Here is a 21,716-nt window from a genome sequence, read left to right on the forward strand (position 1 = left end):
TACACATGATGAAACATTGACTTCTCAAAAACCCCATGAAACATTTATTTAGAGGATCGGAAATTTTTTTATGGAAACGTAAAATTATTTGCCAAAGAGAAGAAGCTTTAAGGAAATTTTTTTTTTTTGAGAGAGAGAGTGGAATTGAAATTATGAAAATGAGTAAGCGAGTCAAATTGTGTGAGACACGAATAAATTCTTTCGTTTCCCTTTTCAGCTTTTTCCTATTAATAATTTAATTTTGTTTTGTTACAAAATCATAAAAGCGAGAGACCAAAAAAAGGAAAGGGGAGTGAAGTGTGAACCCAACCAAACTCATCTGTCTTCATTGAAAAAACGAAAACCTCAAAGTTGGAACCTTTCCGTCTTCGTCTTCTTCTTCTCCGCTCCGTGACGAACGATGCTCTGTATCAAAGCCGAAGCTCTTCATGAAGATCAAAACTTAGCCTCCTCTTCTTCTTCTTCTCCCAGCACCGATCGCACCTTCGGAAATGCCACTTTTCGTCTTCCCATCAATTGGTACTCTCTCTCCCTAAATCTTACTCATTGCTCCCGATTTGCTGATGTTGTCTGCTACAGGGGAAGCTCGATCCGGAGGTATTTGAAGAAGACTGGTACATTCTCGAGAAGATCTTACTCTTCTGGTGATGGCTCTTTGTTTTTTCCTCATCTCGATGTAATGTCCCTCTCTCTCTCTCTTTATATCTCTGCCTTTCGTTATCACTTGGAATCTACTTAGTAAATCTAGGGTTTTTAGGGGTTTTGGGTCACACCCACCAAAGGTTTTGAAATTGCAGGAAAGCAAGATGCTTGATCAAACTAGGGGTAGATTTGATGGAAAGACCAAACTATGGTACAAATGTGAGCTTGAACAAGATGTAAGTCACTCTGTCAGATCCCATATTACCATATTCATTTTCTGCTCTTTGTTTATCACATTTTACAAGTCTTTCTATACACCTAAGTCACATTTAAAAGTTTGATATTCTTGGGTTTCATTCTTAATTCTCTTCATGTACTACTACTGCTAATGGTAATAATGGTTAATGATATTTTGGGTGATACAGATTAAGAGATTGCAGCAGCAATTACAAGAGGAGATTAACTTACGGTTAGCTCTAACTAGCGCAGTTGAGCATTCTAGTTCCCCGTTCATGGATTCGCCTTGTCAACTTCCTGATAAGGTACTCAATCCTTTCTCCGACATATATCTTCCTTGTTGTTTTTGTTATTGAGTTCCTTCTAAAACAGTATAGAAATTTACAGGCACAAGAGCTTTTGGATAGCTTAGCAATACTGGAAATCACGGTGTCTAAGCTTGAGCAAGAATCAGTTTCCTTGAGATATCTACTTAGGCAAGAGAAAAACGAGCGGCGCCTCTCTGAGATTCTACAAAAGAAGGCTCATTATTCTGCTCCCTCAAAGTTCACTAATGCTCAAAATTTCCCTAACAAGTTGGTATGACTCTATACAAAGTTTTGTGCATTCTTTGGTTCTAGTTTCTAAATAGGAATTCCTTGTGATTTGACAGGTGACAAGGAAAAGAGAGAGTAAACAAGTGGATTCTGTGGAGAGTGAAGCTTTACAAGTAGAATGAAGAAGCAAAGAGTGATTATGTTATCTTAGGCATAGCCATATTGGCTGATCAACTCCATGAGCAAACTCTTTCTCCTCTGAGTCTAAGAGTTTTGTAAGTTTCTTCATCCCACTGGTCCTAGAACCGCCTTTCAGACTCACCTAGCTGGTCCATGAGCATCTCTTCATTATAAAGACTCTGAGATCTTAGAAAGATACACAGCGCTTTTACGCAGCGCTATTCTATTTTCGCTCTGGCGATATTCGAAATTTAACGTGGGGTAAGGTTGATAGGATGGTTTATGCCCTGCAGGAGCAGCAGTGAGGAGCTTGTATTCTGCATTTAAACATAGAAAGCATTGTGGACTTGTGGTAGGCTTATAATCACCAAGGAGATTATTAGTTGTATAAGTTTAAGTCGCCTCCCTTGGATTTAAAGTAAAGTTGGTAAGATTTTTAAATTTTTGGTTCCTTTATTCCAGTATTCATTTTATAGTGGAAGACATATGGGTTTATCATAACCTTTTAAAGTTGTGACAACCTCATAACGATCAAAACAAGCATGCATTTGTTGCCATCAAATTGAACTTTTTAATGGAATAATGTATTTTCTTAATAAGTCCCCAAAAACAAAAGTTCTTGAAGGCCCATCAAAGTCGTAAACCGGCGCTCCAACTTTTTTTGGCTAGCAAAATGGTGATATCCGATTTTAAGCACGGACTACTACAAAAAGATAAGATAAGATAAGGTTTTGTTGAAGTTTTATTGTTAAAATTATATATAAATATAAATGTGTGCTATTTTTTTATAATCAATATATAGCGATATATGTTTTTGAAATCTTAAAATTAGTTCGGTCATTGAATAAGGTAATCCATGGAAGTCAAAAAAAAGAATAAGGTAATAGACGTAATTAACAATCCTTAGTGGGTTTAATTAAGAAATAAAGCAATGCCTATTATTTTTTTCTATTTAGTTTTACAACCGTGTCTATTTATAAACAGATCGTACCTTCAGGAAAAAAAAAAACTCAAGAGACAGAAAAAAGGAAGGCTTGAGGGAGAGAGAGTGAGAGATGGAGAAGATTATTGACGTAGCTTATGGCGCATCAGTGAAGGCGGTTTTGACGTTGTTGGAGAAGAATCTGTTGCCGGATCTTGTCATTAGGCGGCTCACACGTCTGCTTCTGGCCGGTCGTCTCCGTTCCGGTTACAAACCCACCGCGGAGATGCAACTCTCCGATCTCCTCCGTTTTGTTGACTGTAAGTAACACGGACACATATATAATTGCTTCTTTTTGACTAGAGTTTACAAAGCTATTATAGATAATTAGAGTTTATTGATTTTGCTTTGGTGTTTTTGACTGATTATTAATTATGACGATTTTTAAATTAACAATCTGGTGTGTGTGTTGCAAGTTGTTACACGTACTTAGCTTGTGTGTGGTTTTCGTCTGTATACAACTAACAAGACGGCTTTAGCGCCTCACAATAATTAATTTTTGTTGCGTTTGAGTTTTGAGTAAAAAAGAAATGTGAAAAAAAAAAGTAGTTTAGATATTGTTGTTCAGAGATCCGCGAACACAAAAATTCTTCTACGTTTATTTTATTTTATAATTAAAAAATTTTACATGTCTGTTTTATTTTGTAATTAGATTTCCGGTCTCTAAGCCTATAAGACTTATTCAAATGAAAAAATATATACATTTGGAAAATTAGAACATTTTATAGTTTGTCACATAATATATATTTGCAAAATGTAAAGAAATGTTTTAAAAATCTCTTATGAATGATGTATATTTCAGCTATAAAGAAGATGCCTATAGCTATCAATACCGAGAAGCCAAAGACTCAGCACTATGAGTTACCAACAGCTTTCTTCGAACTTGTTCTTGGAAGAAACATGAAATACAGCTCTTGTTACTTCTCAAACGATTCAACTAGCTTAGAAGATGCAGAGGAAGCAATTTTGGCTCTTTATTGTGAAAGAGCTAAAGTGGAAGATGGACAAAGTGTTCTTGATGTCGGATGTGGCTGGGGATCTTTGTCTTTGTACATTGCCCGCAAGTACAGCAAATGCAAGTTAACCGGTATCTGTAACTCAAAAACACAGAAAGCATTTATCGATGAGAAATGCCGGTAATTACATTTCTCATATTTACATCTTAAGCTTCATCAAGTTCAAGCTAGTATTATGAGTAGAACTTAATACAATCTAAAATGCTTTCTTTTACATGTCATATTTGAAGGAAACTCGGGCTTCAGAATGTCGAAATTATTGTTGCGGATATTAGCACTTTTGAGCATGAAGGGACATACGATAGAGTATTCTCCATCGAAATGTTCGAGGTTTGGATTGGTTTTTTCAAAGTACTGTATTTCATTATATTTCTGCCTGTCAAAGGTCAGAGGTTTATTTCTTAGCTTTGGCTTCTCTATTTGGGATTGTGAATAGCATATGAAAAACTACGGAGAGCTACTGAAGAAGATAGGAAAATGGATGAAGGAAGATAGTCTTCTGTTTGTTCACTATTTCTGCCATAAGACATTTGCTTACCACTTTGAGGTATGGATCAATGTCTAATTTGATAGCTGCTAGTTTAATCAGTTACTTCACCATGTTTTCCGGGCAATTATGCAATCTTGGGATTGTGTTGATTCCCTATAGGATGTGAATGACGATGACTGGATCACAAGACACTTTTTCAGCGGAGGAACAATGCCATCAGCGAATCTTCTCCTATATTTCCAAGTAAGATACATTACAATAACTTGTGTATGAGTCGTTAGATTATCATCAATCCAAATAAATCAATATGTTGTTTGTTCAGGAAAATGTCTCGATTGTGGATCATTGGCTCGTAAACGGGAAGCATTATGCAAAGACAAGGTAAAAACTCTGAAGATTTGTTGTAAGAAGCGAGAGAAGATGATAATTATCTTGTAATGTTTGTACTTTATAATTATACAACTTTTTGCAGTGAAGAGTGGCTCAAAAGAATGGATAAGGAGATAGTTGCAATAAAAGAGATAATGGAAGTGACATATGGGAAAGAAGAAGCAGTGAAGTGGATGGTTTACTGGAGAACCTTCTTCATTGCGGTTGCTGAGCTTTTCGGATACAACAATGGAGAAGAGTGGATGGTTGCACACTTCCTCTTCAAGAAGAAATGATGATTCCTTTATTTTCTTCCATTTTTGAATAAAGAATACAACAATCTCATTCTACTTTGTATTCTATGATTTTATGGTTTCCTACTAAAAGAGTTGTTCAATCTTTCTTTAAAGTGACAATGTTATCGACAAAAAACATGGGAATCAAGTATCATGAACTAGATTCTTTAGAATCAGCTTGCTTTGTTGGATTCAGCTCACCATCTACTTCCAAAATGCGAGTGAGAAGCTTACCATCTAAATTCTCCTGTTCAAATATATGAAAGTCGAAAATTAAACACAGAATGGGAAGGTTATCATTTTGATTAAGATCACAGGAAACATGGATAGAAATGAAGAAGAGAAGCAGAGTGAATTACCGAGAGACAGTCTCTGTACTTTTTCCACTCGGCAACACACTCTTCTTTATCCCATTGCCCTTTAACAAACTTCTCCGAGTACCATCTGCAGAAAGAAATCAAGAAAATGGATGCAATTTTTAGCGTTTTGGACAGATAGATAAATACACCAACCAAATGTTTTCATACAAAGGGAAGAATTTTCAAGGTAAAAGAAATACAACAATGCCATCAAATTCTAAGTCGAATACCAAATGCTCCAAACCTTAAAAGATCAAAAGACCAGAAAGCCAAAGCTAAACCCTTAAACCCAGCAGATGAAGAAACACTAGCTCAAAGGAGAAACGAAACTCACTTGTTGAAGCAATTGTGGTAAGCGTTTCTCAAATCGGCGCAGGGAGAAGTAGAGGAGCGAGCTGAAGTTGAATCTTTTTTCTTCAATAAGCCCATCTTCGCAATCACTAATACTCTCTCTCAGCTTAGCAACTCTGAAAATCCATCTATAGCAACTCTGAAAACGACTCTTAAGAAGAGGATAAAAATGACAATAAGAATCTTCAGCAGAAATCATCACAAACAGAGAAATATAATCCAACCTAACCAAAAGATAACTAAAAGATTCATTATTTGATCCTCTAAATTATAAGTGAACATAACCAAAGTTGATTCATCTTTAAGCTGGGATAGAAAATCCTAAATTTGCAGAAAGGATCAACTAAATAGAGAGATTGAATCAAAAATGAAACTCAGACAATGCAAAGATTCAACAAGTTTCAAGGATAAAAAAGAATTTCAGATCACAGAAGAAAAAATAATTGAAATTTACCCTGATTTGATCGGAACGGGTAGAGACCAAAATTGATTGATTATACCGGGGAAAAAATAGATTTTGGAATTATATATATCCCGTAAAACCTCAGATTCCCCGAGATTGTGAGCACTCCGACGAAGCTTCGGAAGAAGTCGATTAACAACAACCCAAACAGAGGAGAGTGGGAAGATGCTAAACGACGTCGTTTCACATGACGAAAACCCTAGGCACGACGACCCCAAGGAAAAATTAAGGAAATCAAATTAGTGTCGTTGACCAAAAAAGAAGAAGATTAATTAAAAAAAAGAAACTATACAATTCAAATATGTAAACTCTTATAAATATAGATCATCTTCATCTCGAGAAACCTTAGCGATCTCTTCCATGTTTCTCAATTGTCTCTACGATTTGTGTTCCGTGAAGGAGTGCCACCACCTCCTCCTCACTAGAACCATCGCTGATATAGTAAAACGATTGAAGGACTCCTCCACCGATTCCGGAGTTAGGGATGCTTGTGTCAAGGATTTATCTCAATAGTGATGATGCTGTGGTGGCACTGTTCGTTGAGCCATTGTTCGAGGCAATGAGAGAGAGGAGGAAAGGGGTGCAATCTGGAGCTGCAATGTGTATGGCTAAGATGGTGCAATCAGCCGCCACTCCTCCAATTTCTTCTTTCCAAAAACTTTGCCCTAGAATCTCCAAGCTTCTGAGCAATCCTTGTTTCTTGGCTGAGGCTTCCCTTTTGCTCCTTGTTTCAAGCCTCTCTCAGGTTCCTTGGTCACGTTTTTTTCTTGTGCTTGTGTCGTCAATTGGTTTGGAAGAATATGTTTTAGTTTAAAATTATTGGAAGCTTTAATCGATGTAATATCTTGTTATTGTGGTCAATAGGGAGAATATGTTTTCTTGTACGTGGTTGTGTTGCTTGCACAAGTTTATCACTGTTTTGATTTGGCCTTACAAGTTCTAGTGACATTTCAAGTAGTTTCATTGTACTTGCCTTGCTAGTAGTTTCATTGGTTAAACTTCTCTTTGAAAAAGACAAGTAAAGAGCAAACAATCTTGTTCAGGTGGGAGCCATTGCGCCTCAGAGCTTGGATTCTCTGCTAGAACGCATCTATGCTTGTCTTGCAAGTACATGTTGGGAAACACGTACGAAAGGCTGCGGCTGATACGTTGACTGCATTGGCATCACATTCCAGCTCTTTGATTTACGACAAAACAGATTTCACCCTTGCCCTGCTGGAGAACAGCTGTGTCAAGGAAAAGGTAGCAATAACAAACACCCTCTTTCTCTTTAGTAATCTTAGGTTTAACTAGCTAACACTAGTGTTTCTTTTTTCTGTTTAATCTCTCAAGTGGCCCTGTTGTTAAGTAAACTTGAAACATCATAATATCATTTGCATATCTGTATGATTTTTCAGTCATCTAGCTACCACTTTTCTTCCTCTAGTGAGCGTTGTTTTGTGAAATGAACTATAAGAGGGTATCAGTTAGGTGATATAGTGATCTGCTCACGACAGCTTAATTAATGATCAACTTTTTTTCTTTTTCTTGGACAGATTAAAGCTGTTAGGGAAAGTATGAAAGAGGCGCTGCAGTTATGGAAAAACATTTCTGGATAAACTAGATCGGCGGGAAATAGAGTTGATGAGTATTAGTGACATTGAATCTGCTTATGAAGAAGTGTTTGGCACCAATGACCAGAGCTTGATCATCTCGCTGATGAAGAAGACGGGACCCATTTTTGACCGTCTGTTATCAATTAAGATTGCACACAAAATTATAAAATTCATCTCTAAGCTTCTGGAGGATCACAATTATTACGACATGTGTGTAGATTGGATTAGAGAGGTACATAATTTTATACATGACGTCTGTGTATCTTTCTCGTTTGAATCCAGACTTTAACACTCTGCTCTCTCTGCTCTCTCTAATCTTTGTTAGTAGTTTAGATCAGATCTGGTTTAACACTTATTCACCAGCTTTTATCTCTTGGAATGTTGATATCCAAATAAAGGTGACCCTGTGAGTCAGTGTCCCCTCTGCTCTGATCGCTTTCCAGTCTCTCACATGTTATGATTTTATGTTACAAGGTCAAAACTCAAAACCCATTTTGTCATATTCGGCGTTGGAGATATATGCTCTAATTGATAATCCAATCTCACAGAATTTGATAGTGATATTATTCATATAAGCTTAACGAAATTGAATTGTTTTGTAAATGTTATTAACGTTGCGTCCAATCTACAAACGAATCACTCGCGTGGCGTAACATAAAACACTTGCTTGCAAATTTAATTTATACTGTATAAAGGAGGACTCCGACTCCATGAGAAAGAACAAAAAAAATCGTCTGCAAGTTATAGAAAATGGATCAGTTCAAAGGTCAGCCTCGTCTACCCAAGTTCGCCGTCCCCAAGCGCTACGATCTCCGCCTCAATCCCGATCTCATCGCCTGCACCTTCGCCGGAACTGTTGCCATCGACCTCGACATAGTCGCCGATACTCGTTTCATCGTTCTCAACGCAGCTGATCTCTCCGTCAACGATGCCTCCGTTTCCTTCACTCCTCGTTCCTCCTCTAAGGTCTCTATCGCGTTTCTTTGTGCTGATATGTATTCCGATTTTAGTAATGTGATTGGAGTCATGGTTTTGAGCGCCTTGGAGATATTTATTTTCATGATTAGCTTCTTGATTTGAGTATTTGGATATCATCATCTATGATTCTTTATTTTGATTCCAATGGTAAATTAACTACAGAGATGTAATCAGGTTTCAGCTAGATGACTGAAAAACAATCATGAACTCTAGAAAACTGTCATGGATTGGATTGAATGACATATTCACAACAAATAGGAGATTTGAGCATAATAGTTCTCATGGCACTGAATTTCATTTACCCATCCAAAACCTGGAATCAGTAACGATTTAGCTTGATTTTGCTTCTTATGTTTGTTGCTTTTTGTTAAGCAGGCGCTTGCAGCTCCAAAAGTTGTCCTGTTTGAGGGGGATGAGATTCTAGTGCTTGAGTTTAGTGAGATTCTTCCCCATGGAGTGGGAGTTCTCAAACTGGGGTTCAATGGAGTACTAAATGACAAAATGAAGGGATTCTACAGAAGGTGAAGCATTGAGGTTTCTATCTTTTTTACTGTTAGACAGCTAGAGATTAATTCTAGAACGATCTTGTATTTGTCTTGGTGGCAGTACCTATGAACATAACGGTGAGAAGAAGAATATGGCAGTTACCCAGTTTGAGCCAGCTGATGCGAGGAGATGCTTTCCGTGCTGGGATGAACCTGCTTGCAAGGTTTCCACTTGTTCTTTCTCATTCCCTCCTCTTTCTATCAGCATGAGTTTATCAATTTGGTGTTTTGTTTTTCTTCGTCTTTATCTATCAATATTGACACATTGTTCAACAGGCTACCTTCAAGATTACATTAGAGGTGCCAACTGATTTGGTGGCTCTCTCCAATATGCCAGTCATGGAGGAGAAAGTCAATGGGAATCTGAAGATTGTCTCCTATCAAGAGTCACCAATCATGTCTACATATTTGGTAGCAATTGTTGTTGGTTTGTTTGACTACGTGGAAGATCATACATCCGATGGTAAATTTTATTCATTATTATCTCCCGTATAGTCAATTCGAGAAGCCCTTATCAAGTTTCTTCTTTTTCTCAGGGGTTAAAGTCAGAGTATACTGTCAAGTGGGCAAAGCCGACCAAGGGAAATTTGCATTGCATGTTGGTGCCAAGACATTGGATCTGTTCAAAGAGTAGGTCCTTCGTTGACATTTGAAACTTTATGTGCATGCATATTTCTGGGCTTCTTTACTGGTTGTATCATAGTTTGTATCATCTCATTGCATAAGTCCAATCATTCTTGTAGGTACTTTGCTGTGCCATATCCCCTTCCCAAAATGGATATGATTGCAATTCCAGATTTTGCTGCCGGAGCTATGGAGAACTATGGTTTAGTTACATACCGTGAAACAGCTCTTCTCTATGATGAGCAACATTCAGCAGCTTCTAACAAACAGAGGGTACTGTAAACATGTCCATTTATTCTCTAGAGGCAACTGTCTTGTGCTCTTTTGTGCAAATATCTAAAGCAGTTAAATTTCTGCTGCTAGGTTGCCACTGTAGTTGCTCATGAACTGGCCCACCAGTGGTTTGGCAATCTTGTTACTATGGAGTGGTGGACTCATCTATGGCTGAATGAGGGTTTTGCTACCTGGGTACATTGCAAACTTAGGTCTTAGTATTAACAATGATTTTGAGTTTTGTTGTGAATATATTGTTACTCTTTATCTGTTTCAGGTCAGCTACTTGGCTACTGATAGTTTGTTCCCTGAATGGAAAATATGGACCCAGTTTTTAGATGAATCTACTGAGGGTCTAAGGCTAGATGGGCTTGAGGAGTCTCACCCGATAGAGGTAACCAAAATGCAGTCAATATGTGTCGTGACAGCTTAATGTCTCCTTTCCTTACTTTCACTATCAATGCCAGAGGTACCCTATTACCTATTTGTCATAAGTCTGAAAATTTCCTCAGGTGGAGGTTAATCATGCTGCTGAAATTGATGAAATATTTGATGCAATAAGCTATAGGAAGGGTGCATCTGTCATCCGCATGCTACAAAGCTATCTTGGTGCTGAAGTTTTTCAGGTTTCGCTCTCATGCCCATTTTCTTCGGTTACAAAAGAATTGCAGCTTTTATCTTCTTATATTATGCATCGCTTCTATTTTCAGTTTCACTTATGTCTCCAAAAATTCTTACCCTACTTGTATGAATTTTGGTGAGCAGAAGTCTCTTGCTGCATATATTAAAAATCACGCTTACTCAAACGCAAAGACAGAAGATTTATGGACTGCTTTGGAAGCTGGATCAGGAGAACCTGTGAACAAGCTTATGAGTTCTTGGACAAAGCAAAAAGGATATCCTGTTGTCTCAGCCAAAATTAAAGATGGAAAATTGGAACTTGAGCAGGTTCTTAGACTTATTTCCCTTGTTGGATGTTCTATTTATAGTTTTATACCCCTTTTAAATGAGGTTCATCATGATATTGTGCGCGATTGATTAATGAAATCCATTTGAAAATTATCAGTCTCGTTTCCTGTCAAGTGGTTCTCCTGGGGAAGGACAATGGATTGTGCCAGTAACTTTGTGCTGTGGTTCATATGAAAAGCGCAAAAACTTCTTATTGGAATCCAAATCTGGAGCGTATGATTTAAAAGAATTATTGGGCTGCTCCATTGCCGAGGGTAGCGACAAAAACAATGGGATATGTTCTTGGGTAAAAATCAATGTTGATCAGGCTGGATTCTATAGGGTGAAATATGATGACAGCCTTGCGGCTGGACTCAGAAATGCAACAGAAAGTAAAAGCTTGACTTCTATCGATAGATATGGTAATTTAACCTTGCAGAATTTTGTTTTCTGGTTGACATAATTTGATTTCTTTGGAGATGAATATCCTACTTTTTCTTTCACAGGTATTTTGGATGATTCTTTTGCACTGTCGATGGCTCGTCAGCAATCTCTGGCCTCTTTGCTCACTTTGATTAGTGCTTACAAGGAGGAACTTGACTATACCGTGCTGTCAAATCTTATTGCTGTAAGGATCTGCCCTTTCTGTCTTTAATTTTCCGTGGTCCATAATTATGCTTTTGCTTCTGGCTCTTACTCTTCTTCCATACAGATAAGCTACAAAGTTGTGAAGATTGGAGCAGATGCAGATCAAGCACTGATGTCTGGGATTAAACATTTCTTCATTGGCGTTTTCCAATTTGCTGCTGGGTAAGCTGTTTTACCCATGTACAGAATTTAGACTTATCAACATCAAAATATTGTATATAACTTTATGTTCTGTTTGCCAAACGAAAAATAAACCAGTGTCATTACAATGTTGATTGTTCTTACAGGAAACTTGGTTGGGACCCTAAACAAGGTGAGAGCCATCTAGATGCTATGCTGAGAGGGGAAGTCTTAACTGCACTTGCTGTTTTTGGGCATGATGAGACACTAAAGGAAGCAGTTCGAAGATTTGATGCATTTTTGGCTGATAGGAACACTTCGCTTCTGCCTCCTGACATTAGAAGGGTTTGTTTCTTATCATATAACCCGAATAACGCTTTGAAACTGAAATGTTGAATCTTTGACTTAATTTCTGTATGGGTTTTGTGTTTGCAGGCTGCTTATGTTGCTGTAATGCAGAGAGCCAACAAGTCAGACAAATCTGGTTATGAGTCTCTTCTGAGAGTTTATAGGGAAACCGACCTCAGCCAAGAGAAAACACGAATCTTAGGTAACTTGACTGCAAACTTTGGTCTTATACCAGAGGATAAAATAGACAAAAAATCTGTCGTTTTAAGTACTAATGATTCCTTTTGGAGTATGCAGGTTCCTTAGCATCTTGCCCAGACCCCACTATAGTTCAAGATGTTCTTAACTTCGTATTGTCTGATGAGGTATATCATATGGATTTTACTTTCCACTCTGTAGAAGTCATATCATTGCGCTTGAAAAAATTGTTGTGATGTGAGGTTCTTCTTCTTCAAGGTCCGTAATCAAGATGCGCTTTATGGACTTTCCGGTGTAAGTTGGGAAGGACGTGAAGTAGCTTGGAAATGGCTACAAGAGAAATGGGAGTATATAGGAAACACATGGGGCTCCGGATTTCTCATAACACGTTTCATAAGTGCAGTTGTATCGCCGGTTTGTTCCTCTTCCCCTTTATGCATATCCATAAAGTAGCTATTGATCCTGTCGCTGGCCTTTCATTGATTACTCTTTATCTTAATTGTCTCAGTTTGCGTCGTTTGAGAAAGCCAAAGAAGTGGAGGAGTTTTTTGCAACAAGATCAAAGCCTTCGATGGCAAGAACCTTGAAGCAGAGCATTGAAAGGGTACATATAAATGCCAACTGGGTGGAGAGTATCAAGAAGGAAGATAATCTCACGCAGCTCGTTGCTCAGCTCTCTTCAAACTAATCATATGCGACTCTGATGCTCTGTTTTTTCTATAAGCAAAACATCTGTTTCTTCTTCTCAACACTGAATTTCAAAAGCACTTTTCAAACTTTCTGGATTTGCCATCAATAAAGTTTGCCTTCAGGCGCTCGACTCCAGAGGTTAACAAAAACTTAACTGCAGTTGAAAACTGAATTTATAAATTGGATGCCTTAATGCAATAAAATAAAAATGAAGAAGCAATATCACGAATATTAAGCGCAAATGAGAGTTTTTTTTTTTGTGTTGCTTCGCAAGTAGCCAAGTACTATGGAGTGGGATAAAGAAGTTTGTCTCCAATACGAAGAGCAGCATGGGCATTTGAGACTGCAAGCTTGATTATATCCTCAGTGTGATTAACTTTGGCATCACATATATCTGAAATACACATGCCACCAACTCAGTGTCTTGGGAATGTACCATCTCCGAAGAAGTCCGTGGGAAGTGCAAAAGACATAAAACGAGCAAATTTTATTATCTTGGGAATGTACTATGAAAATGGTAGAATGTATAAGATATTAAGATTAATGGTAAATTGCAGTCAGTTAAATTGTTAATCTATGCAATGAATTTAATGAATTCGAAAAGAGACTCATTTTACTAAAGAGGTGTGCACGGGTGCAGTGTATGGATCAAAAGCTCAGAAATCTAGTGTTCAATAACCTCTTATCTTCACAATGTCATCTACTGTGGCAGTAGAACTAAATTAGATTTTAGTCTTAATAACACTATGCTAACAAACGTATCTTGAATACACAAAGCTCCTGTATCCAAGTTTGGTTAGAAATTGACTCCCAACGAAACTCAAATATACAATCTAAGTCCTCACTCCTCGGTGGGTCTTCAAATTTAGAAATAAAAGTTGATACACACACAGACAAAGGTACAAAAAAAGAAGTAAAAGCAGTAATAATGTTGCAATAAAACTGCCACTAGAGAAGGCAACATTACTACAGCCAACCTGGGCAGCTTTTATATAACACTGAGACTTTTACTCAAAATCCCTCTAAATTTCTTTTTCCCTTCTCTTTCTTCTTCTTCTAATACACAGAATAATCAGGAAAGGCTAACATTGTTAATCAATCTCCCACCGAAACCATTTTGGTCTTCTTCCTTTTTAACTTCTGGGCTTGCTGTACAGTTATTTTTATAGAGAGCTTAAGATCCCAAACCTGAGGAAGACAATAAATCTTGTTTGGTCATTTCAAATTATCATCGGATCATCCATCGATGATACTATCTGTGCCTCTGCTGCTTCCCCGCTTATCAGCTCCACAGGCATCGCCTCAGCTGCATAAAAGTTTTCATTATATCAGACCCTATCAGTTTTCACTTTTTGAATACAAACTGATATAAGGTTGTTTACATAGACTATACACCGCATGAACTTAAAACTAATATCAGGATGTAATATATTTCTGTGAAAGAAGCTTATGGATCTGAACACGCAAAGGCAAATGAACGAAGCAAGGAAGTTTTCAATGTTGAAACACAAGTTACCTGGTGATCGATCTAGAGACATAGTTCTTGCCATCTCTACAGAATTGGAAAAAAAAAGGGGTCAAATTCTTCCTAATGTCTTCATCAACAATGAATTCTTGCATCTCGTTTACTTAAAACATATTATCAGGCACTGCTAATTGACTAGGAGAATTCACGAGTCAAGGTACAAGGTTGAAAATATTTTAATAATAGTAGGGTCATGTGAATGTACCAAGTGAATGACGCAATCCTTTTACAGCGTCAAAGTTCTTGTACGTGTAGCCAACAAAACTTAAATCCTTGGGAGCAAGAAGCATCTGCAAAATGAAAAAAAAAGGGATTGTATCGTTCAAAAGTGAAACATCTTAAGAAAAGGTTTCATCTCAGACGATAATACATATCGAGCACTTCAGTAGCAACATTACTACAATTTGTGATTACTACATATCCTTGCAAATAAAAGCGATCGAATGTACTGTATACACAAATAATAATCACAAACCTTCCTGGAGGGGCCCGATCTAGTTCTTTCAGGTACAGGAGAATTCACCTGAGATGAAATCCAGAAGTTCAGTAAGCATCCTATATGATACAAAAATTACTCAAATTCACTTGAATTATTATTCTGTCACCAATTAAGATCCTAACTAGATCAATGAGTGGTTGAGGTTGTCACCTTTATCAATATGAATTTTCTGCAAAATACTGACCAACAGAATTTAAGGCAGATAGGTATATATCACCATCATCACAAGTGGCTTATCAGAAACTGCGGGATAACTAGTAAAATTCACAGCATGATATAAACCAGACACATTAAAATGATTTTACGAAAATCTAATATATGTCGACCTTGATACTGGTATAATTTACGATAAATGTTGAAGTATTATAAGGGAGGTCTATTATCCAGAGAATATTTTGTAAATAATGCATGAAAAATTAAAAAGAAGAATTTACGGCATACTTCATCAAACTTCATAAAATTTTGTGTATCTAGCTCGCCGTTCACTTCTGGTTTGTACGCAGCTTCCATTTCGTAAAGCTTTTCCCACACAACATCCTTGAACCAAGGATGATCCTGATGCAAATTTAAGGTACAAGTTAACAAAGAAAAATGACAAAGGTTATCTTAAGTACTACGAAATCTTCTCATGGAACATCCTTACCTTGATTTGCTGGGCTCCTCCTCCAGTACCAAGCCTATGGTCAACGTTGCACAGCAACCTGCAGATAAGATCTTTTGCCTCGGATGACAACTTCGCATCCTCGGGAAATTTCAAATGATTTCTCCAATGGACGATCTAGCAGAAGGAATTAAGACTTCATGAACATGATCAGTGAATCTTATTAACAAAATCTCTAGTTTTCTTATATGCATCCACAAAGAACAAATACAAAAGGAATTGATGATGGAAATTTTACCCACAAATCAAAGTATAGTTGTCAAATATATATGGAAAGACCGAACATAGTATTTTAACATTTTGCTAACTCGGACGCGCATAAACTGGCCAAATTGTGGCTTTTCCATATACTTCACAATCTTATAATCCAAACTTTGGTCATAGAATTGAACAATCTCCTACCTTGTGCACTAAAACTTTTGTAGACAAACCGTCTAATTCAGTTCAATACGACGCCAGTCAAATTGCTCAACTGTTGATACTTTACACAGAGCAAACCACTAGGATCGTAAAAGTAACAGCAAGATTTAATACCTTTCTGCAAGTTGATATAGGGTCATCAGCATAAAAAGGAGGATACCCAACGAGCATTTCATACATAATTGCACCTAATGACCACCTGAGAGACCAACACATGATTTCAAAGGGAGGCTATGGAACAATTGCGAAATGACAAATGAAAGACTTTTATCAACCTGTAGAAATGGTTGCTAGCACAGGGAGATTTAAATAGCTAAAGCACTATCGAAAGAGGAAAATACCATGCACCATGGTTATAGTGCATTCTAAAAATGATAAATTTCAGGCAAAAGACTAACCAATCACATTCCATGCCATATCCTTTCTTCAGCAAAACTTCAGGAGCAATATAGTCAGGTGTTCCCACAGTTGAAAACGCCTTTCAAAAAAGGGGAAACCAAGCAGAGAGTACTATCATCAGTTCTCGTCAACTTGGCACACAAATTAATAAACAGACAGTACAGGTGATGATAGTTTGAATAGAGTTCTCCGCTCTCCTACAATATGAAGAATGTCATGCTTGGTTTTCATTATTCCCCATTTTGATTTGTATATCTACTTGCTCCGGTAACATTTGGTATATACAGAAACCAGAGAAATGGAGATAGAGCTACAAAAGAAGGAGAGAAGAGAATTTTACACTCCAACAAAAGATTAACATACTAGTTTTCTGCGATTCATCTGCCAATGCTGAAGTTGTTCCTGGGGACTGCGCCAGCTTCTCTTGTTATCAGTGTCGGGAAAACATCTATCAACATCCATAGGTTCTGACATAGTTTCATCATCGGTGGCCCTATTCTCCTGAATTGAAGGTAAATTTCTACAATCAAGAGGCTTACAGAGCCCAAAATCTGAGAGTTTCATGTGCCCATCTTTGTCCAAAAGTAGGTTATCAGGTTTGATATCCCTGCAAAAAGTGAAAAGACAGAATGTCAATCAAATTATATATATAAATATCACAGTTAACACCAGAAGCATGCAAGATAGGTAATTTCCAAAAGCCACCTATGAATATAGTTGTATCTGTGTATGGATTCAATGGCCAGGACACTTTGAGCAATATAAAATCTGGCAACATCTTCCCGTAATGTGTCCTCCCTCATGAGCAAGGTCATCATATCACCACCGGGGAGATATTCCATAATCAGATATAGATATTCGGGATCCTGAAATGAATAGTAGAGCTTCACAATATAATGGCTTGCAACCTCAGCCAGCAGGTTTCTCTCTGCTCTGACATGCTCAACCTGCAAAATGTACATTCATTTTAATCATTATACTAGAAGAAAAAGACAGGTAGGTAAAATCAGAGACAACCATAAACAAATAATCAATTTTAATTGTTTAAGAATTTTACCTGTCCTCTCATGACCATTTCAGATTTCTTTAACTTCTTCATGGCATAAATATTTCCAGACTTTTTCTCCCGACATAAGCGAACCTGTAAGTTAGATTAAGTTATTTCTAAGATTAAAAGTAGCATACTCATTAAGTAAGGACCCAGAAAAACTATCTCGGTTAAGTTGTATGTGCTCGAGCAGCAAGAATATGTAAGAAAATAAAAGGAACAGGCAGTATTCTGTTGTACAAACCTCACCAAAAGCACCTCTTCCAATGATAGTCAAAAGCTCAAAGTCATCAACACTAATCTTGTTCCTTTTAAGCCTCATAAACTCTGTCTCTTTTCTCTCCAGATCTTTAATCATGCTGATTTGCTCCTCTTTTGGCACTCCAGAAGAAGCTAACTTTCTTTCTAAGATCCACCGTCTATACCGAATCAAACAATGTTGGTTAAGAAAACGCACAGCTTTAACGGTGCTAATAGAGTAATACAGAAAATAAATATAATAGCTTCGCTATTCTTTCTTATTAGAATAGAAATGTTGAGGCTAAACAATTTATCAGACATGGATGTATTCTTAACTACAAAGATGAATTAGTCTCGATGAGAGAAATTAGCAGCCATGAAAGTTGGAGTTGAGAACCAATACAGAGAAACTGAGCCAGAGGTTTCTTCCATAGCCAGCAATGACTAAAACGTTCGCAGTACAAGGAAGTAACCAGCGCAAGCTTATCATCAAAAGAGAAACCAAACGATTCGCAGGAAAGATTAAGAGAGAATAAAGCTCAAACAAGTAATTTTACCCTAAACAATGTCTCGAAGTCAAAACAAAATTCCAAATCTCAAATCTCTCATAGTGAAAGAAAGAAGAAGAAGCGATTGGTACCTCTCTTTCCTCTCCTGAATGTTCTTGTTCTGAGCTCTGTAGTGATTCTCGATGTACTGCTTCGCTGCGGCCACTTTCTCCATGGTCAAGCTCGATCCCAGAACCTCCTCGTCCGTACCGCTCTCTTCCTCCTGTATATCCTCCATATCTATCTCTCTTTCAACAGTCTTCTTCTTCTTCTTCTCTCTTCCTTTTTCGTGTATAATAAATAGGTCTCTCGACGAGAACGACTATGCAAAAAAGAGCACCTCTCCCTCTCTCTCTTTCTCACTCTCTCGCTCTGGAAATTCTTCAAAGAGAGATGATGAAGGAGACAACGTGATTTTACGATTTTACCCTCAGAAGACGAACCTCTAGTGGACACGTGTCGATTTTCTGTTGAAATGGCACTCTGTATTTGGGAGTACAGATTTTTTTAATTATCATTTTGCTTTATTTGATAAGCAGATAAAGATTATTATTGTCAGTGAGTGAAAGAGAAAAAGAGAAGACTCACGCGCTTATAAATGCGCGTGGTTGTGATTTCCAGATATGTTTGGTTGGAGAGAGAGAGAGTGTGTGGCTGTCAAGGGGTATAATAGGAATATGAGGGTCGTGCTTAACAATTTATAATACAACGAAGCTGAAGATTTTAGCTTCGTGATTGGATCGTGGTTTCCACACGCGCATAGGATTCGTTGGGTGTGATATATTAATTTCCAGCTTATATATGCCTTCTGTTTTTCCAGTATTAAGAAAAACATATTAATTTAACACAAAATTATCCTTTTTAATTACATCTTAACTATGGTATCTGGATTTTCTACTATATTGTACTTTTTTGTTTAATGCTATATCTCATATAAAATTTGGTAGAAATTCATCAACTCTCTAAAAATATAGGATATTAGCTAGAGGAGTTTAAGTTTAGTGTATCATTTTGGAATCTCCAAGTAAAATGATGATGCGAATGAAGTTCATAATTATTGTTATGTGAATATTTTTATCATCATTTTCTACAATTGTATGCATGCAGGCATGATTAGATAATACTCATATAAATCGTCTATTTCAGTTTCATATACGACCACTCAAGAAATCATAGAACGTAAAATGTCAACCGTTATCGGTTTGACCAAAATCATAGCCTTTAAAAAGCTATGGCATTTCAAGTCATTTATTAGGAATATAAATTGGGTAGAGATGTTTCTTTCTTCTTCTTTTTTTTATGTTTTTCTTGTTTTTTTTTTCTCGCCAATGTTTTTCTTGTTTTAGTGTGTATATGAACTAGAGGAAAAAGATATGTAAACTATAGTAGTATATTTTTAAAGAATGAAAAAAACGTATTCTCTCTTTTTCATTTAGGAAAAGATGGTGGTGGTCTAGCTGTAAGAGGGAGCAACCCGTCAGAATGCTGCGTTGTAATCATAATTAATTAGAGACAATGAAATTCCACAAACATCAGGAAAAGTAAAAAAGTGTTTTGTCCAATTTCCATATTTACACGTGTCATCGCGTCAGTGGCTGAACTTTTTATGAAAATTATTTGTGAAACGCAAATGTTTTTTGGAATTTAGTTCATCAAAAATCCAGGGTCGATCAAAGGAGATAAAAAGGGCAAGTGGGCGGGCTTTTGTACCTTTGTTGCGGAATTGAATGTTACACATGCGACTGCAGAAGATTTCACTATTCATATATGTATGTGTAACACAACTAACGTTAATTATTTGCAGGAATAAGCTCTCTGGGTTCATTTTCTGTAAAAGCAATAAACAAACCATGAAACATTAAAGAAAAGAAAAACCATAGTTTGTCACTTATTTCAGATAATTTTTTTGAAAATTGTATTAACATCAAAATCAATAAAATAATTTCATAACATGATTATGTATATATGGTACTCAAATGTGGATATCCGATCATTGATTTGAGGACTAAGCAGAAATCCAACATATATTGGGCGAGGATGGACAAGTTTATGGAGTTTGCAATGTACCAACACTTGTGATAACAACTTAACGAGAGTGTCTTTTTGTTTTTTCACTTTTACATGAATTGGTACCGAGCCAGACTTAGCTAATCGATAGCATGATGCACCAAGTGATTGTATAAAATAAATATCTAAGCTGCTCATGAGTCATGACCCCACATAAAAAAAATTAAAACAAAAAATTGTAAGACTTTAATATTAAGTGAAAACAACGTGTACAAGAGCATAATTACCCAAGCAACTAATGTAAACAAAAAAGTGGCATAAAGCAAACGATGATAAATACTATCCTATGGGTCGTAACTCCTAAAAATAATCTATTAAATTTTCAACTACGATAAGTAAAGAAAAGGTATACGAAATCGACCCATAAGACTCAATATCATAGTTGATATTTTCCAAAAACACAATTTTTAGCTTAGAATTAGTACTCAAATTCAAATGTTATCGAGCTGTAGTGCATAGATACGATAAATTTTTGACAGAGAAAGTTCTTTAAGGGAAAAGAATATAAAAATAAAATGCTTTGGTGTTTTTTGTTGTTGTCTTTTACGTGACAATTGAGGAAATGCCAGCTCAATAATATTCTTTTAATAGTAGTTTATTAGCAAATAGCCATTGTCGACACCAGCCGTGAAGTATGAAACATCACTTTTAATAGCAGCAAGGCATGCCATCCTTTCTATCACATAATTTTATCATTAGAAATTGTGGGAATTGAACCGTTACATATGAACATAGATTTGACAGCCCATTCACATATCACAGACACAAATAGCCCAGGTTCCTTAACTTTTCATTTGGCTTCTGAAAATTGATTATCTTTCGAATTCTATATTACAAGCCTATGATCATAATCAGGGCATAGCGACTAGGCATGCGGTTTTGACCCGACCCGATTGTACCAATCCGAACCGAACCGATTTTTTCCGGTTTTCGGTGCAAATCAGTTTGGCATTCGGTTCAATTAGGAGAGATTAAGATTTATGTTCGGTTCCCAACCCGACCCAATTAACCGATCGGTTTATCCGATATATATATATATATATACATTTTAAAAATATATCAAAATATACCAAAATTAAACCGACTTTAGTAGAATCTAACCGACTTTAACCGATTTTAGCCGGAGAAACCCAAAAATCGGTTCAATTCGGCATAAATTCAATAACCGAAATAAACCAAAACCCGACCCGATTATTTGTTTGGTTATTTCTAATGAATTTTTGATAACCGAATAAACCGATTAACCGAAAAATCCGATCCTGCCCGATTACCCAAACTCACATGACTAATAGGGACTATAATTCATCTTTTGTGATTCTATGAGTCAAAAATTGCCTGATCTTTGGTTTTGCAAACTATTTACTATGACTGTCCAGCATTTTTTTCTATGATGTCAGTCGTCAGATAAAACCCTTGGGTGT

At 36.8% G+C, this 21,716-nt stretch overlaps 5 protein-coding genes and 1 long non-coding RNA gene across 12 annotated transcripts; 4 read left to right on the forward strand and 2 right to left on the reverse strand.

Moving 5' to 3' along the window:
- Positions 1 to 281: 281 nt before the first annotated feature.
- On the forward strand, positions 282 to 2,175 carry LOC9305294 (rho GTPase-activating protein 7). Of its 5 annotated transcripts, none has more exons than XM_021019219.1 (6): positions 282 to 519; positions 580 to 676; positions 783 to 878; positions 1,068 to 1,184; positions 1,267 to 1,454; positions 1,532 to 2,175. In XM_021019219.1, exons 1-6 carry the CDS (start codon positions 401 to 403, stop codon positions 1,533 to 1,535), a joined length of 621 nt encoding a protein of 206 aa, XP_020874878.1. In that variant the 5' UTR covers positions 282 to 400; the 3' UTR covers positions 1,536 to 2,175. The 5 variants fall into 5 exon arrangements, with proteins under 5 accessions (XP_020874878.1, XP_020874874.1, XP_020874875.1 ...); XM_021019215.1 differs by having other exon boundaries at positions 284 to 519; positions 1,267 to 1,458; XM_021019216.1 differs by having other exon boundaries at positions 284 to 519; positions 795 to 878; positions 1,267 to 1,458.
- Positions 2,176 to 2,570: 395 nt separating this feature from the next.
- Positions 2,571 to 4,924, forward strand: LOC9303273 ((S)-coclaurine N-methyltransferase). Its single transcript, XM_002867155.2, has 7 exons — positions 2,571 to 2,837; positions 3,380 to 3,713; positions 3,824 to 3,923; positions 4,030 to 4,140; positions 4,243 to 4,326; positions 4,406 to 4,464; positions 4,556 to 4,924. The coding sequence occupies exons 1-7, from the start codon at positions 2,651 to 2,653 to the stop codon at positions 4,746 to 4,748; spliced, it is 1,068 nt and encodes a 355-aa protein (XP_002867201.1). The 5' UTR covers positions 2,571 to 2,650; the 3' UTR covers positions 4,749 to 4,924.
- Positions 4,734 to 6,058, reverse strand: LOC9303274 (uncharacterized protein At4g33100). 3 transcript variants are annotated; one of them, XM_002869177.2, is made up of 4 exons: positions 5,913 to 6,058; positions 5,442 to 5,586; positions 5,108 to 5,192; positions 4,734 to 4,995 (listed from the first exon to the last, which is right to left on the reverse strand). In XM_002869177.2, exons 2-4 carry the CDS (start codon positions 5,534 to 5,536, stop codon positions 4,900 to 4,902), a joined length of 276 nt encoding a protein of 91 aa, XP_002869223.1. In that variant the 5' UTR covers positions 5,537 to 5,586; positions 5,913 to 6,058; the 3' UTR covers positions 4,734 to 4,899. The 3 variants fall into 3 exon arrangements, with proteins under 3 accessions (XP_002869223.1, XP_020874881.1, XP_020874880.1); XM_021019222.1 differs by having other exon boundaries at positions 5,442 to 5,597; positions 5,913 to 6,057; XM_021019221.1 differs by having other exon boundaries at positions 5,442 to 5,609; positions 5,913 to 6,057.
- A 156-nt stretch (positions 6,059 to 6,214) lies between these two features.
- On the forward strand, positions 6,215 to 7,846 carry LOC9305295. The gene is made up of 3 exons (XR_002330638.1): positions 6,215 to 6,666; positions 6,965 to 7,163; positions 7,457 to 7,846. It is a non-coding gene; the product is annotated as an uncharacterized LOC9305295 (long non-coding RNA).
- Positions 7,847 to 8,201: 355 nt separating this feature from the next.
- On the forward strand, positions 8,202 to 13,023 carry LOC9303275 (aminopeptidase M1). The gene is made up of 18 exons (XM_021016657.1): positions 8,202 to 8,482; positions 8,870 to 9,015; positions 9,101 to 9,203; positions 9,316 to 9,502; positions 9,576 to 9,669; positions 9,783 to 9,936; positions 10,027 to 10,131; positions 10,214 to 10,330; positions 10,449 to 10,562; positions 10,702 to 10,884; positions 11,003 to 11,306; positions 11,391 to 11,512; positions 11,597 to 11,694; positions 11,820 to 11,997; positions 12,088 to 12,202; positions 12,298 to 12,365; positions 12,457 to 12,612; positions 12,707 to 13,023. The coding sequence occupies exons 1-18, from the start codon at positions 8,267 to 8,269 to the stop codon at positions 12,884 to 12,886; spliced, it is 2,640 nt and encodes an 879-aa protein (XP_020872316.1). The 5' UTR covers positions 8,202 to 8,266; the 3' UTR covers positions 12,887 to 13,023.
- Positions 13,024 to 13,671: 648 nt separating this feature from the next.
- On the reverse strand, positions 13,672 to 18,629 carry LOC9303276 (serine/threonine-protein kinase tricorner). Its single transcript, XM_002869178.2, has 13 exons — positions 18,321 to 18,629; positions 17,685 to 17,859; positions 17,450 to 17,533; positions 17,098 to 17,339; positions 16,756 to 16,999; positions 16,392 to 16,471; positions 16,108 to 16,192; positions 15,556 to 15,690; positions 15,354 to 15,467; positions 14,889 to 14,936; positions 14,619 to 14,703; positions 14,405 to 14,440; positions 13,672 to 14,194 (listed from the first exon to the last, which is right to left on the reverse strand). Exons 1-13 carry the CDS (start codon positions 18,464 to 18,466, stop codon positions 14,109 to 14,111), a joined length of 1,560 nt encoding a protein of 519 aa, XP_002869224.1. The 5' UTR covers positions 18,467 to 18,629; the 3' UTR covers positions 13,672 to 14,108.
- Positions 18,630 to 21,716: the final 3,087 nt, after the last annotated feature.

This window comes from Arabidopsis lyrata (assembly GCF_000004255.2).
Source record: "Arabidopsis lyrata subsp. lyrata unplaced genomic scaffold ARALYscaffold_7, whole genome shotgun sequence".
NCBI lineage: Eukaryota > Viridiplantae > Streptophyta > Magnoliopsida > Brassicales > Brassicaceae > Arabidopsis > Arabidopsis lyrata.